The 16821-nt window shown below is 41.4% G+C and overlaps 3 protein-coding genes across 8 annotated transcripts in view; 1 reads left to right on the top strand and 2 right to left on the bottom strand.

Moving 5' to 3' along the window:
* Positions 1 to 1330: 1330 nt before the first annotated feature.
* On the bottom strand, positions 1331 to 5800 carry tada3l (transcriptional adaptor 3 (NGG1 homolog, yeast)-like). Of its 4 annotated transcripts, none has more exons than XM_064298670.1 (9): positions 5565 to 5800; positions 4842 to 5069; positions 4459 to 4709; positions 3958 to 4063; positions 3735 to 3867; positions 3483 to 3586; positions 3036 to 3145; positions 2692 to 2883; positions 1331 to 2127 (listed from the first exon to the last, which is right to left on the bottom strand). In XM_064298670.1, exons 2-9 carry the CDS (start codon positions 5049 to 5051, stop codon positions 1935 to 1937), a joined length of 1299 nt encoding a protein of 432 aa, XP_064154740.1. In that variant the 5' UTR covers positions 5052 to 5069; positions 5565 to 5800; the 3' UTR covers positions 1331 to 1934. The 4 variants fall into 4 exon arrangements, with proteins under 4 accessions (XP_064154740.1, XP_064154742.1, XP_064154741.1 ...); XM_064298672.1 differs by having other exon boundaries at positions 5479 to 5565; XM_064298671.1 differs by lacking the exon at positions 5565 to 5800 and adding an exon at positions 5468 to 5557.
* A 726-nt stretch (positions 5801 to 6526) lies between these two features.
* Positions 6527 to 11667, top strand: LOC135234254 (actin-related protein 2/3 complex subunit 4). Its single transcript, XM_064298678.1, has 6 exons — positions 6527 to 6673; positions 8602 to 8720; positions 9184 to 9295; positions 9681 to 9776; positions 10219 to 10389; positions 11134 to 11667. The coding sequence occupies exons 1-6, from the start codon at positions 6671 to 6673 to the stop codon at positions 11137 to 11139; spliced, it is 507 nt and encodes a 168-aa protein (XP_064154748.1). The 5' UTR covers positions 6527 to 6670; the 3' UTR covers positions 11140 to 11667.
* A 197-nt stretch (positions 11668 to 11864) lies between these two features.
* Positions 11865 to 16821, bottom strand: part of LOC135234249 (6-phosphofructo-2-kinase/fructose-2,6-bisphosphatase 4-like) — a 33141-nt gene continuing 28184 nt past the window's right edge. For 2 of the 3 annotated variants that reach the window (XM_064298669.1, XM_064298667.1), the window contains exon 14: positions 11865 to 13587. In XM_064298669.1, coding sequence (XP_064154739.1) covers positions 13528 to 13587 — 60 coding nt within the window. In that variant the 3' untranslated portion in view covers positions 11865 to 13527. Of the gene's footprint in view, positions 13588 to 14762; positions 16616 to 16821 lie in introns of those variants that run through there. The other variant, XM_064298668.1, reaches the window with a different exon arrangement.

Genomic DNA, 16821 nt, shown 5'->3' with positions numbered 1-16821 from the left:
AAAATTTCAGCAGAAACTGGGACACTGTACAGAGCACACCACAACACCGGGCCAATAAGCCTTTAACTAACCTTCTAATGTCTTTGTAATGCCCACTGGTATGATATGGAAAGTATAGAAATCCGATTATATAATTTTTGCCTTTCAGTTCCATTACAAGGCTGAATACCTCATACTTGAACATGGAGGGCTATGGAAGATAGTTTAGTTAATTGGAAATGACCTTATCAGTGACTTCATCTTGGGTAAATACTGTACAGCCCTCTTACTTTGCTTGTTTTGAGACACGGCATGACAGCAAGAGACAAATAATCAACCTTGCTTATTGATTATGCTGTGTTCCTTGCTGTGTTTTGTGTTGTGGTCCACAAATGTACGGTTATCAGAAATGTTTTTAATTATCGCAATGTAAGCTTTTATTGAAAGTAGGGAATCTGGAATAAACATATATTTCTGAAGGCTTTGACAGTAGTTTGATTAAACTACAGTAAGAACATTTAGGAGATGATTTAGAGATTTTGCCTCAAGAGGGATTTTGTTAAGAGGTAACTGACTCCAGGCATTGAATTTCCCTTCAGTGAACAAACTCTTAACCATTTGGTTTGAGTATTGACAGTTGGGACACACCCTGAGCTAAGCTTCACTATATTCCTATTAAATAATCATCCAATAAGAGTAGAAATACAGTACGGACAAGCCTTCCAATTAGATTAGTGCCATTTCTGCACAGCCTCTTGGCACAAGTGACCCCAACTGCTTGCCCCAGACTTAGATCAACCTTAAAGCGGTACTTCACCCCAGAATGAAACGATCAAATTCACCTTTCCTAAAAAACTCTGAACTGACACGTTAGCTGTCAGCTCGCTGCTTTCAACCTGCCATCGCTAGGGCAGTGATACAAAATGAATGCTAGTCTTTTGATGAAGTAGAGTCATCTAAGCTAATATTTAACATTATCTGCAAAATAAGATATGCAGTCATTGAAAATAATGAGCCATACCCATGATGAAATAACCCATTGAAGTGAAGCTATTGTGTTGTCATGTACACGTCTGATGTCCTTTTTTGTATGATATTACTATTTATGCACTGGAGTACATTGAATACAACTGTAGACTGAATTCACTTTTCACAATAAATATAGGAAAGGCAAGGTGTATTGTCATTTTAAAAAAGAAAAATCAAGTACCTACAGGACATTTAAATTTAAAATCAAAACCCCTGGCCGTCTGGGTAGTGTAGAGGTATAAGCACTCGCTTACCACCGCAGAACGATTAAACTGGGGAGAAAATGGGAGAAATGGCCAAAAAAAAAAATCAAAACCCCTGCTTCATACAAAGAACTGTTTATTCAAACATCTACAGTTTGTTTTCATACACAAACAAATATGTATAAAATTGACAATATTACAAAAAAGATGGCAATGGAGTTAAACTTAAGTTGTCACAGGTTCACAGTAACACCTGACCCCGACATGAATTACACACGTACACACACACAGTCCTGCTTCATTCTGTTCTTCAATACAAGGGTTAATGTCAGTGCCTTTAAACACAGCTGGTGAAACATTTCCAGTCATAAAGGCATACATATCCACCTTTTCTAAAATCTCTACAGATGTTTTGCTCTCAGTTTAAATAGCTATAAATCTACAGCAAGTCTGACTTATTTACATTGGTGACTAATGCTAAGTGGTCATGTAATGAAGTGGCTGACATCAAGCTGTGCACATGATAATGTCAGCTGGCATAGAATGGATTAACACCCAAACCACACTGTGATTTAAATGACTGGAACATTCACCCAATCCAACTGGATCTCTCCCTCCTTTGTAAGGATGCGGCCTTCACCCACCCCTCTCTACCAATTGTTCCCACTATTACAACGCACCCTTCCTTCGCTATCTCCACTCCTTACCCTCCCTCGCCTCTATCTATCCATCCAGCAGTTTCAGAATGCTGTCCCTCTCCTTCAGGGCCTTCCAGGCCTGATCCTTCTCCTTCTTGGTGGGTGTGCGCTTCTTCTGTCGGGCAGCCATGATGCGGCGGAAAGCTTCCATGACCTCGTTGTCGGAGACTCGAACCCGCTGCCTCAGTTCCTGTTTCCGTGTCTCCTCCCTTGCCAGTCTAAAGGGGGTGACCCAAACGCACAATAAAAAAAATTAAAAAAAAACTTTTAAAAAAGGACGAAGAACTTCTCACTACTCTTGCGGTGTTCTAGCCAAATGCTCAAAGAAAATGTTATAACAGCGGTGGACTTGTATATTGTAAGTTGTGTCCCTATAGATTGTAAGTGAAATGTAAATTTGTAAGAACAAGTATATTGAAAGTGCATTGCAGAAGCTCCCTATTGGGCAAGGTAATGTTTTTCAAGGACACAACAGGAAACCGCTTTGCCAAGAATAATGTTTGATAAAAAAAAAAAAAAAAAAGGAAATCCAGAAATTCTAAGATACACACTAAAACAACCTGCTGTATGTTTATATGAAATACTGCACTGTTTTGTCTTTACCATCTCACAGACTGACCCATTACCAACCAGCCTATGACTGATATGCATCCATAGACATGTTCCTCTGCTCTAGAGCAATAATACTTGATTTTCATGCTGACGGATATTTAGCACGAAACCATCAGTGAAAGACACACTCTTTACTGGTAGTCTCAGTACTTAGTACCCCCCTCCCTCACCGGAGTAGCTCCTGTTTGCGGGCGCGGTTATGTGCACTCAGGGCCTTCAGTTCTGCCTGTCGTTTGTGCAGTTCGGCCAGGACCTCATCCTCTGAGTCGCCCCCAGTCCCCGGCCGGTCCTCAGTGTCCAGCAGCCCCTGAGACACCAGCTCCTCCTTGATTCGTGCTTCCAAAGACCGTGTGTGGGGCACACTGGGGGAGAGAAAAGATGGTGGAGATTTGACCCAAGAATATAAGTAGCAGCGGTGGCCCACTGTGTCCCAGAAAAGGGTACCGACTTGGCTTTGGTAGGCAGTGACTTAAATGTGACTTATGTTGTTCAGACGTGTACATGGGAGTTTTACCTGAAAGCTTTGCCCTGGCTACGGGGGGATGTGCTTGCACCGTCATTTGCAGAGTCCTTCACCGGGACGTCTGGGATTGGGGAGTCTTCCATGGGAGAGATGATGTTCTCCTAGGAGTTTGGAGATAATCCAATCAACAAGGGATCCAAAAGGAAAAGGAGGGAGAAGTAGACAAAGGGAGAGATAGGAGTGAAAATGGCATGAGAAGGTGAAGATGGGGTGCACAGGAGAGCAAATGGGTGGAAGATGTGGAATGGAAGTGGAAAAGAAGTATGAAAAGGAAGGAATAAAGTTCAGTGCACATTTCTATAAAAAGCAGCCTTTCAGTTTGTGATCAGTATTAACAAGACTGGTATCCAAATGAGGGTAGTACTCCGTAGTATTGCAGAATTCCAGTAGTGCTTTCACTTAAATAGTAATGTTAGGAGGGACACGTCTGAGGGTTACCTCTACAAGAGCCTGAAGCAGCCGCTGTGTGAGAGGACCAAAGGGGCAGCCATCTTCAGGGGGGTCGTGCTGGGACTCTGACTTCTTAAGTAACGCATCTACATCTGGGGGGTGAAATACAGTACATCTTTAGGTAACCATATTCTCCATGTCCAAAAACATCATCTTAATTTTGAAGAAAAGTTGCGGTACAAGGTAAAGTGTGTTCCTCATCTCTCGCTTCTTTACTAAGACTTCTAAACAGCCCCTCACCCTTGGCATCCAGCTCTGATAGAGGTCCCATGATGCCCTTCTTCTTGTCATTGGCTCTGGCTCCATCCCTTTGCTCCTCCAGTAGGTCTTCCTGAGCCCAGCGTTGTGAATAGTGTTTTCCCAGGGCTGGCACCTACAACACAGCACGTTTGGGTCATCTGCCGGCCCATGTTCAACAGAACACATTGGGTCACTCACATGCAGCAGTACCACTGTACTGTACCTTGTAGTACTCTGCCTCATCCTCTGGGGGTTTCAACAGCTCCTCCAGAACTCTTATCTCCTCATTGGTGATGTCAGCACAGTATGGCTCCACAGAGGCCCAGAACCTATGACAGGTACGCAGATTGACACTCCTGAGAGCCATATGTGGCGCTTGTACAGTACATTCCTGAGTTGGAAGTTGGGACAACATTCTGACATTCCATCTTTCTATATCCAAGTGCAGCTCCACCAGAAGGGTATACTTCTGGCTTTAAAGATGTAGTACATAGGACACTGACATTACAAAAACTTGGACCTGACACTGTTAAATCTGTATATGCTAAAGGTGGAAATTTAAATGTGCTTGCATATGTCAGTGGTGCCCACTGGAAAACCCAGGTCATACTAATATAGCCCCACTACAAACTGGCAGTTGAAAGGCATTTCTAAATCCTTAACCACCGTGGATCTCCAGGGGCAGGACTGGTTATTAAAGGTATATATTGTGCATGGTACTGACCTGTTGGGAGCATCATTCTTTGGATTGCGAGGCATGTCCTGTGGATCCTCATTAAATTCGTATTCTGAGATCTTGGGTTGCAGGTTCTTGGATTTGGGCCGTCCAGGACCGGGCCCTGGTCCATGGCCACCTTTTCCATCAACTTTTGGCTTCTTGGGCTTTGAGTGGCGTGGTGTAGCGGAGAGGTCAGCCTCCTTCCCCAGCTTCAGGAAGCGCTTGTCACCTTTCTTGTCCTGCCAGTCTGTGAGGATCTGAGAGACATGCAAAACACAAGTCACCAAGAATGAGTTTAACTTGCCCAGCTTCATCTTTTTTATACATGTTTTCATTGGTTGTTGCCTCGCATATCCAGAGGATGCTTTTGCATCTCCAGTCTCCCTCACCTGTCTCTGCTCTTCCAAAGCTCGGAGGCGACGGCTTGCTGAGGACAGCAGCGTCTCGAGCTCCAGCTGCAGGGTGTCCAGCTCCTCAATGCCGATGCCATCGTCATCAGAGCGGCCCAGCACTGCCGTGTAACGTGGGCACACTCTGCCATGCTCAACTGGCTTGAAGTCGTAGTATTTGAGCGCGGGGCAGTCCTTCAGTTCACTCATCCTTACACTGAGAGAGAGCTGTGGAAGAAAATATTCAGTCAAGACAAATACACTCAAGACACTGGTAATGAAAGATTCATAGAGCAGCCTAAATGGCTCGGTCTAACGTTATATGAATATGGGTCGAATGTGATTAACGTTAGCTCGTGCCAAACAAATATGGAGACAAAAGTCGTGGATATTTAATTTGTTATTAGCTTAATTCCTAATGTAGATAGCAACCTAAACGTCTAGTGTAAGTCCCGACGACGTTACATTCATGACAGTCGAATTGGCGCTACAGTAAACTCCAATTGAAAACAACGACCTGCACGGACGCAGACACGGGTTGCTAGCATGTTAGCACGCTGTGAATAGCACGTTTACAAAGTTAGTATGAATCAATCAAACTCCGGCTCGTTGGGTGCAATTGTTACCCGTTATTAACCTCGCATTATGCATTTAGGTGTCCCACCAGCGTTGTCGGACAGACCAAACTGATTGTATATGTATTGAAAACATTGGTGCATTTACCTCCAGAGAACAGCATCCATTACTGACAATACCATCGGAAGGCCAAGGGAAGGAGCAATCCCTATTACTTTAAATTCGTGTATTTTTACGAACAAGGAACAAGTAGCATGCATATACTTGAAAATCTACACCATGTTTTGCTGTTTTGAAAAAATACTGCCCTTGGGATGGTGTGGTAAGCTTCCTTTAAATAATGATCAATACCAGTACACCCCTATCTACGGAATTGGTACAAAACATACAGCATGATAATCTTGGCGTTTTTAAACTCGACAAAACACGCACTATTCCTCGATTGGTTTAGACGCCCAATGCGAAATATTTTGGCCAGTTACAGCGGAGTACGCTTTCTTTGCGAAGAGAATAAAAACACGTTATTATTAATATATTAACCTTCTAAAATGGTACCTTCGCACATGAAGTCAGGATGCATAGTGCACTGCAAATATCAGAAAAATAAAACGGGACTATATATGCAAACATATAGGCAAAATTAAATTTCCTTAATTTATCTATTTCTCACTAGAAAACTGGAGCAATTCAATTAGATTACAAATACCAAACTGGACAGCTAATTCACCCACACGAATGGAGCATAATTTGGCTCCCCCGTTTACCTTATAAGGAAGAATATATCAACTACATTTAAAAACGACGTATACTGGCGGTATAGAATAAACTAACACTGGCAGAAGCGAAAATAACAAATACACAAACATAAAAAACGATTATATTGTAAAGCAAAAAAGATGACCAAGTGGATAAATATAAATTATACATATTTATTTTAAATACAGGACCAATGTTTGAGAAAGAAAAAAATAATGGGGGAGACCAAAGAACAACGACGGCCGATTTAAAAAAAGTTACGACATTTAAAGCTCAGGCTGGTTATATAAACAATGTAACGGCCGAAATGTATATATAAACGATATATGGAAAAACGTTGTTCAGAAATATGGCTTGAAACGTACTGAAAATGTACATGTTTCCCCGTGAAAAATTGAACATGGTATGTCCAATTGAACGGCGAGGTTCACGGAAGAGTCATTTTACGCAGGCGTGGCGAGTGTACTTCCGTCTTCTTCCTCTCCAAGAACAGAGAAATGGTAAGGGAACGGAATGGAATATATAATTCTGTTAAAATTGTTAATCAGTATATAAACAGAATTGGCTGGACCAACTAGCCTTTTGTCTGTTGTTACGCTGAGCGATAGAATATGCATTTGATGAGGGGACAGCTTGATGCTTGCACATAGTATTGATGCATGTAGGCTTGCTAGCTAACGTTAGTTGCTAATATTGTCTGTCTGCATAACTACCAAGCCAGCTTGAATCCACACCCAAATTTCAGACCAGCAACGAGTGCAGCGTTATATGACAGATTATATATAATTTATACCCGCGACAAAATGAAGTGAAGTATTAATACGGTGTCAAAATTGCACGAAATCTAGTGCGTTGACGTCACTGAGCTAGTCTACAGTAGAAACTAACTGGCTCGGTATGCAGTCATTCAGTTAGAATAGCCCTACGTTACTGCGAAGCTTTAATTCAGCAACACTATGTTCCGTTCATGAATTAAACGGATATGAGCCTATGACCTACTTAATTTTATACCTGATAAACTTGGCTTGAAATAACATCAGGAAAACAAGTTAACTTTCTGGTCAACGAGCTAGCTATATATCTAACTTTTAGCTGCCGCTAACTTTAGCTAACAGGCTGGTGTTTGTGGATTGTGCTTTGTGATAGCTGTAGTGCATCTGTGGTTCATGTTAGGCAATGCCCTCATTCTATGCACCCTCCATTGCCTACATAGTACACCGAACGACCCATTTTACTATCATTTGGTTCAACGTTGCTGAAGGGTTCAAAAGCGTCTTTTCAGTCTTAACCAGTTTTAACTCCGGAACTGTTGTTGGGTCGCTTCTGTTGCAATTTTTCAAAAACATTTTGGTGCATTCGTGTCATCGACAGCAATTCTACAAACATATGTGTACTGTTTGATCATGTATGTAATGTTTGATCATGAAAAACCTTCCACTTAGTGGGGAAAAAAAACTTCATCTCATTCTCTTAATAAACATGGTTTATTAAGTGAAACTGACACCCTGTGGTTGTTGCAGACTCAGAAGCAGAATGAACCGTGTGCTATATATACAAATTGATACTTCCCATGTGAAAGGTTTAATACTTCCTCTTTTGTAAATGTTTTGCATTCATCCAGAGAGTTTGCAGTTCTGTAAACTCCTTCCCCACGGTATGGGGTCATCGTGTCATGTTTGTATAGTTTTAAAATTACTTTCTGCTTCAGTGCTCCAGTGAGTAGAATTACAACCAGAAGTTACTGGACCTTTTGCCATTTGGTGCCCTGCAGTTGAATCTAGAGCAGAGGTACTTAGCATGAACTACTTCAGTAAAAAATCTGTGGTATTTTTCAAATACAAGCCTTGTAATTGGCTTTGTAATAGGTGATCTGTTTAGAGGTAGTGTAATTATACAGTAGCTGACGGTGAAATCGTTGATTGTGTCTGTACCCCGTTCACTAATCTGTCAATATTGAGCTCGATCAGTACAGAGGTGTGGCTCATTTGTCATATATAGATTGGAACAAGTGTGTGTGTGGGTAGGTTATTGTTCTTGTTGAATACCTAACTGTTTAGTAAACATTTTCTTGGTCATTTTTTGTGAAATGAGTAGTGGTACACATTATTCTATAGAGTTGAATCTACCATTTTACCCCCTTGTCGGTGTTGGAATTCTCCTGTTGCCATGGAAGAGTACAGTATCCCAGGAATTCTGCCTGCAGGTTGAGACCTGCTTGTCAGCCCATTGCTTTGACCTACAGAGGGAAGGTGGGCGGGTGCCAGCTTTGGAGACAGGAGTTTCACTTCCAGCCACGGCCACCAGCCTGGCCTCAAGGCTGTTTCTAGTTCTGTCATCATGAGTCGTGTGCATATTTATCCCTTTCATTTTGCCCCCGGGGCGTCGGGCTTGCTCTGTGTGTGCTGGAATGTGCTTTCTCCCTCCCCAGACTGCGACTCTGCGCCCGTACCTGAACGCCGTGCGCTCCACTCTGCAGGCTGCCCTCTGTCTGGAGAACTTCTCCTCTCAGGTGGTGGAGCGCCACAACAAGCCTGAGGTGGAGGTCCGGTGAGTGACCGCGTCTGTGTGTGGGTTTCAGTACAGGCGTGGAGGTGGCAGTGTGAGTGGGCATAGGTGTGTGAGTGGAGGTAGGCGTGGGTATATATATATATCCTTTATTTAACCAGGTAAAATTCTCATTGAGATTAAAATCTCTTTTTCAAGAGTGACCTGGCCAAGAAAGCAGCATAAACATTGTTACACAATAAACACAAACAGACAAATACAACTGTCTCACACTACAAACGAGTGAACACAATATCTAGTTAATATGCAATACAAGGTCAAGGATCTTGTATTGCATATTAGGTGCATGGGGGGTAGCAGTGGCATTGGGAGTGGTTGTGTATGTTTTGGCCTCATTTCCCTGCCCTCTGTGTTACCTCCTGCTCCTGCTCTCACCTCCTCGTCTCCCTGCCCGCCCACAGCCAATGCTGTTTTGACCCTCCTGCCCTTTCCTCTTTCCCTCCAGGAGCAGTAAGGAGCTGCTGCTCCAGCCGGTGGTCATTAGCCGCAACGAGAAAGAAAAGGTTCTGATCGAGGGCTCCATCAACTCTGTCCGTGTCAGCATCGCTGTCAAGCAGGTCAGCCAAACAGTCACTCAGTATGGGCTCTCAATGTGCAGCTCAGTCAGCAATGAAGTGTGGAGCAGAAGTACACGCCTGGCATTGGGGAGTTTGTTAGGTGGAGACATTTATATTTTTTGTGGTCTCTATTCCCAGTTTTACTTTTTGATTTAGGATTATAATTGTTCTTGTGAGAATGCATGATACATTATGATTTTGCAAGAAGGGAACATTTTTCAGTATGGCAGCACAGTGAGTGCAGGTAAATTGCATGTAGATAACTTTGCCAGGTAAATAAACGTCTTCACCTCAGGACAAGATGGGTAAAAGAGAATGATGAAACAAAGTCTGATTTCATTGGTATTGTAATATATATATATATATTTGTCCCCTCCCTGCGTAGGCGGATGAGATTGAGAAGATCCTGTGCCATAAATTCATGCGCTTCATGATGATGCGAGCTGAGAACTTCTTCATCCTCAGAAGGAAACCTGTGGAGGTGAGTGAAGACCGGATGTGCGTGGAAGAAGATTGAAGTATGGAGGATAGAGTGAAGACATTTAGAGGAGGAAGTGAAGAAAAGATTGTGGATTAGAGGTTTCAGGAACCCCATAATGGGGAGATCTACCACAAGCTGTAAATCAGTGACTTAAATGAACATTTCATAAGGTTTTACTCTTCACAACAAACCAATTATTGAATCAGTGAGTCACTGGCAGAATTTGGTTGCTCAGCCCCTTTTCGGTTTCAAAAAAGAACACTCTCCCTTCAGTAGTGGAACATATGCGTAACAGAGAATACAGAGGCAGGTTATGGAATACACAGCTATTGCAGGGTAAATAGTGTGTTTGAGTGGGAAGACTGGGGAGGGAGAAGTACTGAGAAGAGGTTCCCCCTAGTCTGATCTCACCTCTTCCTGTCTGTCCACATGTCTGCACCAGGGGTATGACATCAGCTTCCTCATCACCAACTTCCACACGGAGCAAATGTACAAGCACAAGCTGGTAGATTTTGTTATCCATTTCATGGAGGAAATAGACAAGGAGATCAGCGAGATGAAGCTGTCCGTCAACGCCCGTGCCCGCATTGTTGCAGAGGAGTTCCTCAAGAACGTGAGTCTGTCCTTGCTATTGTGTCCCGGTTTTATATCTGTTTTTAAAACATAAAACCTAAGTATGTAGATGTGAACGACTCAGTAGTCATATGTGGGTTCGTATTTGGGAGTTGTAGCAGTGCACTCTCATTGACAGCGTTGCACAAGCTCCTCCCATAGTTGTGCAAATGCACAGTGACACAAAAATGTTTGCAAATGCTTGCGTTGCTCAGACAAGCCTTGTCATTATCTGCCTATTACTGGGAGTTCACAGTTGCAGGACACAAATGCTTCACCCCGACTGTTTTGGGTGGGTTTATGTTAGCTAGTGTTCCTCTAGTTGCCATGCTTCAGCGCCCCCTAGCTGCTTGGACACATGGTCACCTCTTGTGCCAGTTGTTGCTAGCTCTTCTACAGTGCAGCCTAGTTCTGCCGAGCGGTTTGTAGTCTGTCACAGTAGTCTCTGGCTCATGGGTGAGTGAATCACAGGAGTACTTCTGTGCTAATATGAGGGGTGAGGTGACAACATAGTAATTGTGATAAATGATAAGATGTTTACATGCATACATGACTATGTATATATAGTACATACACACACACACATATCAGGAGGCAAGTTTCCTTTAAGTGTTCAATGTGGCCTATATCTGCGCATTACTGTGTTTATTTTATGCAGGTAGATGTTTTTATAGCTCTGGAAAGCCCACAAGTAGAGTCATGTCATAAATTTTTTTCGTATGTTTTCGCAATTTTGTTTTTGTAGTTCTGAGGCAGTATCCCATCATCCTTCATGCTGATTACGTGACGTGGCCATCACCTTGGTTTCCTGGAAGGTGGGAATAGAAATAATGGGCAGGAAGGGATGGCAGACAAGCTCACATGTAAGCAGCCAATTGCAAGGAGAACCACCGAAGCGAGACCAATCCGAAAAGGGGGCGTGGCCTTCACTCATTAAGTTTCCCTGCTCTTATGAATATTGGTATTTGTACATAAGTATTCTCAGCATCCTTAATTTCTGCCTTCAGAACAAAACTCAAAATCAGGCGGGTCCTTAAATCTTAAAATTCATGAGAGCAGCGAAACATTGAAAATTCCAGTAATTTAAACGCTTTTTGTTTTTTTATATGTTATATACAAAGATTATGTCCTGTTTTTGTTAAGTTTTTGTTACGAGAAATTTTAAAACCAACAATGCATACTTGTATTTTGACACAAAGCAAAAGGCTCACCTTATGAACAATGATGTAAACAATCATAATGATGATTATGGCAATTAAAACCCAATACAGCTTGTTTATATCTCTGGAGGTTTCTTCCTGTGTAACATTTACAGTATATTGAGCAAGGAAGAAGAATTCTGAATCTTTTGGCAAGTGGCTAAAATGTAAAATTACACTACAGTTTACAATTTAAATTCAGTGTACATTTTCATTTAAGCTCTGTGCTGCAGTGAGTGAGACTGTAATGTTACTGAAGAAAAGAAACACCCACATGTAGAATCAGGTAACATTTATGATGAACAGTTCAGTTGTTAAGATAATACATTCAGAGAACAAAATGGATCACAGTGACTAAAATGAAAAAAAGCAGTTACCAGCAATATTTAATTATTTTATTACATAATCATCTCCATTTACCCAAATGGACTATGTGACAGAAAGATCAGTGCCATATCAAAATTCACTTCAGATCTGTGTGTGACGAAGTACACTGAGCACAACAACAAAAGACAATAGCTGCTCTAGCAGGACAAATACAAGAGGAGTGTTCAGTGTTTACATGTTTCCTGGTGGACTGAAGACACAGGCTTGTGTCATTTTGATAAATGCATAACACTGCTGTGCAGTAACAGTACTTTAAATAATTTTAACAAAAACACGCCTATGCCACTAAACATGCAATTAAAAGTTCTGAGTACATTGCTTCCATGTTATAGCGACTTTAAAAAAAACGGGTTAAAGTAGCAAAAAGTAGGTATGATGATAAAGCAATGCTGGATGGAAGGAAAAATTTCAGCATATAATGATGGTACACAACATGACAAAACAACACCATTGTTTAATAAAACCGCAATGCATTATATCCTCATAAAACTTTAATATAGGTCTACTGTAATAGTCCTGCCCGCATTTTGTTCTTGCCAACAATACACTCATGTGGGTTTACCAGCAAACTGAACACCCAGAAGTACTTCTGATCAATTTTCAAGCCAGTTGTAAAATTCACTGGACTATGTAGGTAATAGGGACAATCTCCCAATCAGAATCCTTTTTGCAACACTGCTTCTTTTGATCAGGACCATCTTCCACACATAAAATCACTAATACACTATTATTTATTTTCTGCTGGTGTTGAGTGTGTGTTTGTGAGTTTCCATTTGTTTTAAATAATGCATTTGTATACATGATTAGCTTAGAGAAGTGATATTGTGGTGTGGAAAAGGTTTCTTATGGGAGAACGTTATGAGGAATTGTTGGTGGCTGGTGAGAGTATAATGTGGGGTATACATTGTTGTTATTCTCTTTTGTAGTTGAGATGTAGGCTAGGCCAAAACACACGTTGAACGGAAATTTCATTAGTCAAATGCAAAAGGAAAATTCGGTGCACTACACTGACAGTGTATACTATAATATATCCTTTTTTCCCCATGTACTCCTTAATCACACACTCAAATAGTAGCATACTTGAATGAAAGAACTAAAATTCTAGGACGTCACTCTAGACTGCAGTTGAGTTCCGATACCTTTGCCGATTTATCAAGTGGTTTTTATATATTTTTTTTACTTTAAAATAAATTCTTCATTTCCCAAAGGCTGCCTTTGAGGAGATTGGAAAACGGTGATCAGTTAGGGTGACAGACCAATGTGTTTCAGTGCTATTACCCCACAGCATTTTCAGTTTTTATTCACATCATTTGACACCATGTACCCAAAATGGGTTAATTAGCCATTACTAACAATGTAATGTGTATGTTCATAAGTATGTAAAAGAAAAAAAAGATGAAGGCAGGTAGTTGTTTTCTGGGCAGGCTACGGGCTGCTGACCCCAGCAGGGGGCTGGAATGGGGTTCAGGTGTCCTACCATGCAGGGTGTTGAGTTCCTCAGACAGAGGCAGTCCAGACTGGCGCATGGGTGAAGTCGGGGTCCTGGAGGGGGGTCATAGGTGGGCAGGCACGGTCTGCAAGGCGTCCTCTCTGCTGCGCTGCACAGCCACGTTCTGGAAGACAGGCAGCAGAGTACAGAACAGTGCCGGGTGAATTCCCCTGGGTAAACACTGTAGGGCCTGAGGGCAGCCCTTTTGTACATTACGTGGTTTAAAAAAAAAATTTTTGAATGTCTTTTTCAGCAAGGCTCCACACGAGAGTGACATTTCAGCAAATACTGCTTCAGTTCCCTGAGTCAGCAAAGCCTGAAAATAAGTATGTGAGCACACACAGTAGAGCAGAGGTGAACGCTGTTAATGCACACATACACATGCACACATCGGCATTTACTCAGACAGCTGATCTCCGGCCATCTTGTGCACTTCCTGTGTGTACTGTGGAATAACAGATGAGGGCAAACTTACTCCGCCTTTCTTCAAGCTCTTTTAAACCGTGAATATCTTCACATGTGGGGAAAGGAGTCTGTTGAATCGGTAAGAAATTTGATGCTTCAGAGCCTCACTGTAACAAAACTGCAGATTAGATGCTAAAAGTATCTGGTGCTAGGGACAGCTGGACTTGGACTGTCTTCACAAAGCAAAGGCTGACCAATGCTGGCCAAAAAACCTGCAAGTCCTGTATTTGCAACTCGGTTTCAGAGGCAAAGCTCAAACCCAATGAAACGCATGTTTAAAAATATACATAAAATGTCACTAATGCCAGACCATTTGGTATCCCAAATAAACACAGCTATACAGAATGACATTCAGTCATCTCATCAGGGATTTTAAGGGAGGAAGTGATAGTGAGAACCATTTCCTCAATGAACTGGAGATGAATTAAGATATGCTTTAGACTATAGTTCCATACACTTGGGCTCCTAAACTAAACTGACACACACATCTCTTGACCTGTCGTAATGGGCAGGCAGAAAAAAGAAAAGGCCTTGATAGTGCAGGTATTAGGAAATCTCATATTGCCCAGAATTTGCCATCGTGGTGAATGTGTTTGTTGTGGTGAGTGACTTAATCTCTACTTAAACTGCTTGCTACCTTTTTTTACAGAGCTGGCTTCAGCTTAGGCAGGCGTTCCTATTTAACGCTGTGAGGCTACTGAATGGGCAAGATTTACCTTTGCCTATTTCTCTCAGACCTAACAATTCTCTAAAAATTGGCATCTATCAGAGAGAAAGGTGTAGGATATCAGAAAGGCTTGCCCAATCAGAACAGAACTGGACAACATGAACATATTTCCAATGGATTATTTATTTATTCACATTATCTAGGCATGTACGTCATGGAGATATCACAAAATACACCCGTTACATTAATCGGATGTACAATTAGAATAAAATCAAAACACTTGATCTTGAGCAAAATTAATTTGCAATAATTTGAATAAAATCAAAACACTTGATCTTGAGCAAAATTAATTTGAAATAATTAGAAATTCCTGATGGACAAAAATGACTGTAGTCAACAACATGGCCATAAACAAAATGTTGATTAAAAACACAATTTGAAGCCCCTGTGTTTTGTTATTACAAGAAGCACCTTGAGACATGTACAGAGTCTGAACAGAGCAGGAGGCCAGGTTACAGCCAAACATGTCACATGCAGTGTGGAATAAAATGCACAATGACAGTTTGTTTCAGCCTGTTCAGGTTCCCTGTACTGAGCAGTTAAAACCCCAGTGTTCCCCATCACAACCATTTGCGATATTCCAAAGGCTCAGAAGTTTGCCCATGTACTGTATACAGCCCATCCAAGGCTTAGTTTTTTTCAGAAGAGAGTGAGATTGTAGGTCTTTGCACAACAGGACCAGATTCTAGACATGTATTTGTGAGCAAATAATGAAATGATTGATTCGATTTAATAATCTCTTCAGAGATATTCATGAAGCAAGCCACTGGACAAGACCCAAACAGGACTCAACCATCAGGTGAGAATTTCTACTTTTCACCAGGTAAAGACTACGTATGGCACCCAACTTGTAAACTCTACACACAGTTGGAAATTATATGCTTTTTTGTTCAACCCTGTTCTAGGGTTAGGGTTAGGGTACTACAGTGGGTTTCCCATGTAGACACTCTCTTTTCTTATTTTATTGTTTATTACTACATTATCAACACCTAAACCAAGCTTGATGTCTCACAGATTTGTGCATATCAAATGGCAATAAGAACATAAATAGCAAGGTAAAAAAATGGTAAAAATAAATCACAATTTACTTCTAATGGTGCTACTTTAAATTTTGGTGTTTTTAGCTAGACAGTGCCAAAGTAGAAAATTTAAATCTGACATAAAGGAATAATGTGAATAATCTGAAAAGCCTTTGTCTTATCCCTATTTTGTCAACAATACTGTAGCTCTGTATTTTGCTTTACTACCATCCACATTTCTTTTTGAAAGCTAATTACTAAGTGAAGGTGACTTGTGACTACACACTTCTGGAGAAAATACAACTTCTAACTGGGAAAATGGACAGAGATGTGCAAAAAAAACAAAACATTGAAATGTGATAAACTCACAGATACAAAAGCATTCATTTTCCGCAAACGCACCAAAAGGAGACAAACATGAAATCGCAGCACGATTTCACGTTTTGGCCAGAAACTGAAATATCATCAAAACAGCACTTCTGAAAATGACATCCTCTTCAATATTTTTGATCCCTAAAAACAACTTCTTTTGTCTCAATTTTCCATTTATGTTAACAGCATAAAATAACATGGTTTCACATCAATTCCCAAAAACTGAATATTTCTTCATCATACACAATATGCACAGCCCTACATATGGCAAAATCACACACAAAAAGAATTCAGACCCCAACAGCAGGGTAAAAATCATCATCTAACTGGATTCCAGTTAATTATTCTTGCAACATGAAAAAAGGTGAGAAACATATTCTGAACCTCATGGAGTTAAAATGTACATTAGGTTGTGCTTTTCTGATTCCCAAAAAGAAAAACAGTGGGGTGGGATGCTGGTGTGGGCTGGACAGTCTGACAGTGGTGGTTAGTGAGGTCAGGAGACATGCTCATTGGTAAGCGGGGACGGTAAGCAAGGCCTCTTCCGATATCCGTGTAATGTCTACATTCTGTGCAATGATAAGAACACAGGCGTCAAAAGCAGGCAAAACCGCGTGTGCACGCACGCACATGCACACACACACAGGCGCAATCACATAGCTCTGGTTTATCTTCTGAACTATGATGACCAACCCTCATTTTAGACTCTAAAAACTGGCACTGGGCCCCTTGACATAAGTTTGGGAAATTCCTCTCAGTCTCACAAGTTCATCAA

This window comes from Anguilla rostrata, chromosome 11, assembly GCF_018555375.3.
Source record: "Anguilla rostrata isolate EN2019 chromosome 11, ASM1855537v3, whole genome shotgun sequence".
Lineage (NCBI taxonomy): Eukaryota > Metazoa > Chordata > Actinopteri > Anguilliformes > Anguillidae > Anguilla > Anguilla rostrata.
This window is presented reverse-complemented; position numbering and strand designations above follow the sequence as displayed.

Coding starts and splice junctions, on each gene's coding strand:
- tada3l (XM_064298670.1), bottom strand. CDS start 5,051: ATGAGTGAACTGAAGGACTGCCCCGCGCTCAAATACTACGACTTCAAG. Junction 3,146..3,482: donor TGCTTCAGGCTCTTGTAGAG/GTAACCCTCAGA, acceptor CCAAACTCCTAG/GAGAACATCATCTCTCCCAT. Junction 2,884..3,035: donor AGCCAGGGCAAAGCTTTCAG/GTAAAACTCCCA, acceptor TCTCTCCCCCAG/TGTGCCCCACACACGGTCTT.
- LOC135234254 (XM_064298678.1), top strand. Junction 8,721..9,183: donor AAGCCTGAGGTGGAGGTCCG/GTGAGTGACCGC, acceptor CTTTCCCTCCAG/GAGCAGTAAGGAGCTGCTGC. Junction 9,777..10,218: donor TCAGAAGGAAACCTGTGGAG/GTGAGTGAAGAC, acceptor TGTCTGCACCAG/GGGTATGACATCAGCTTCCT.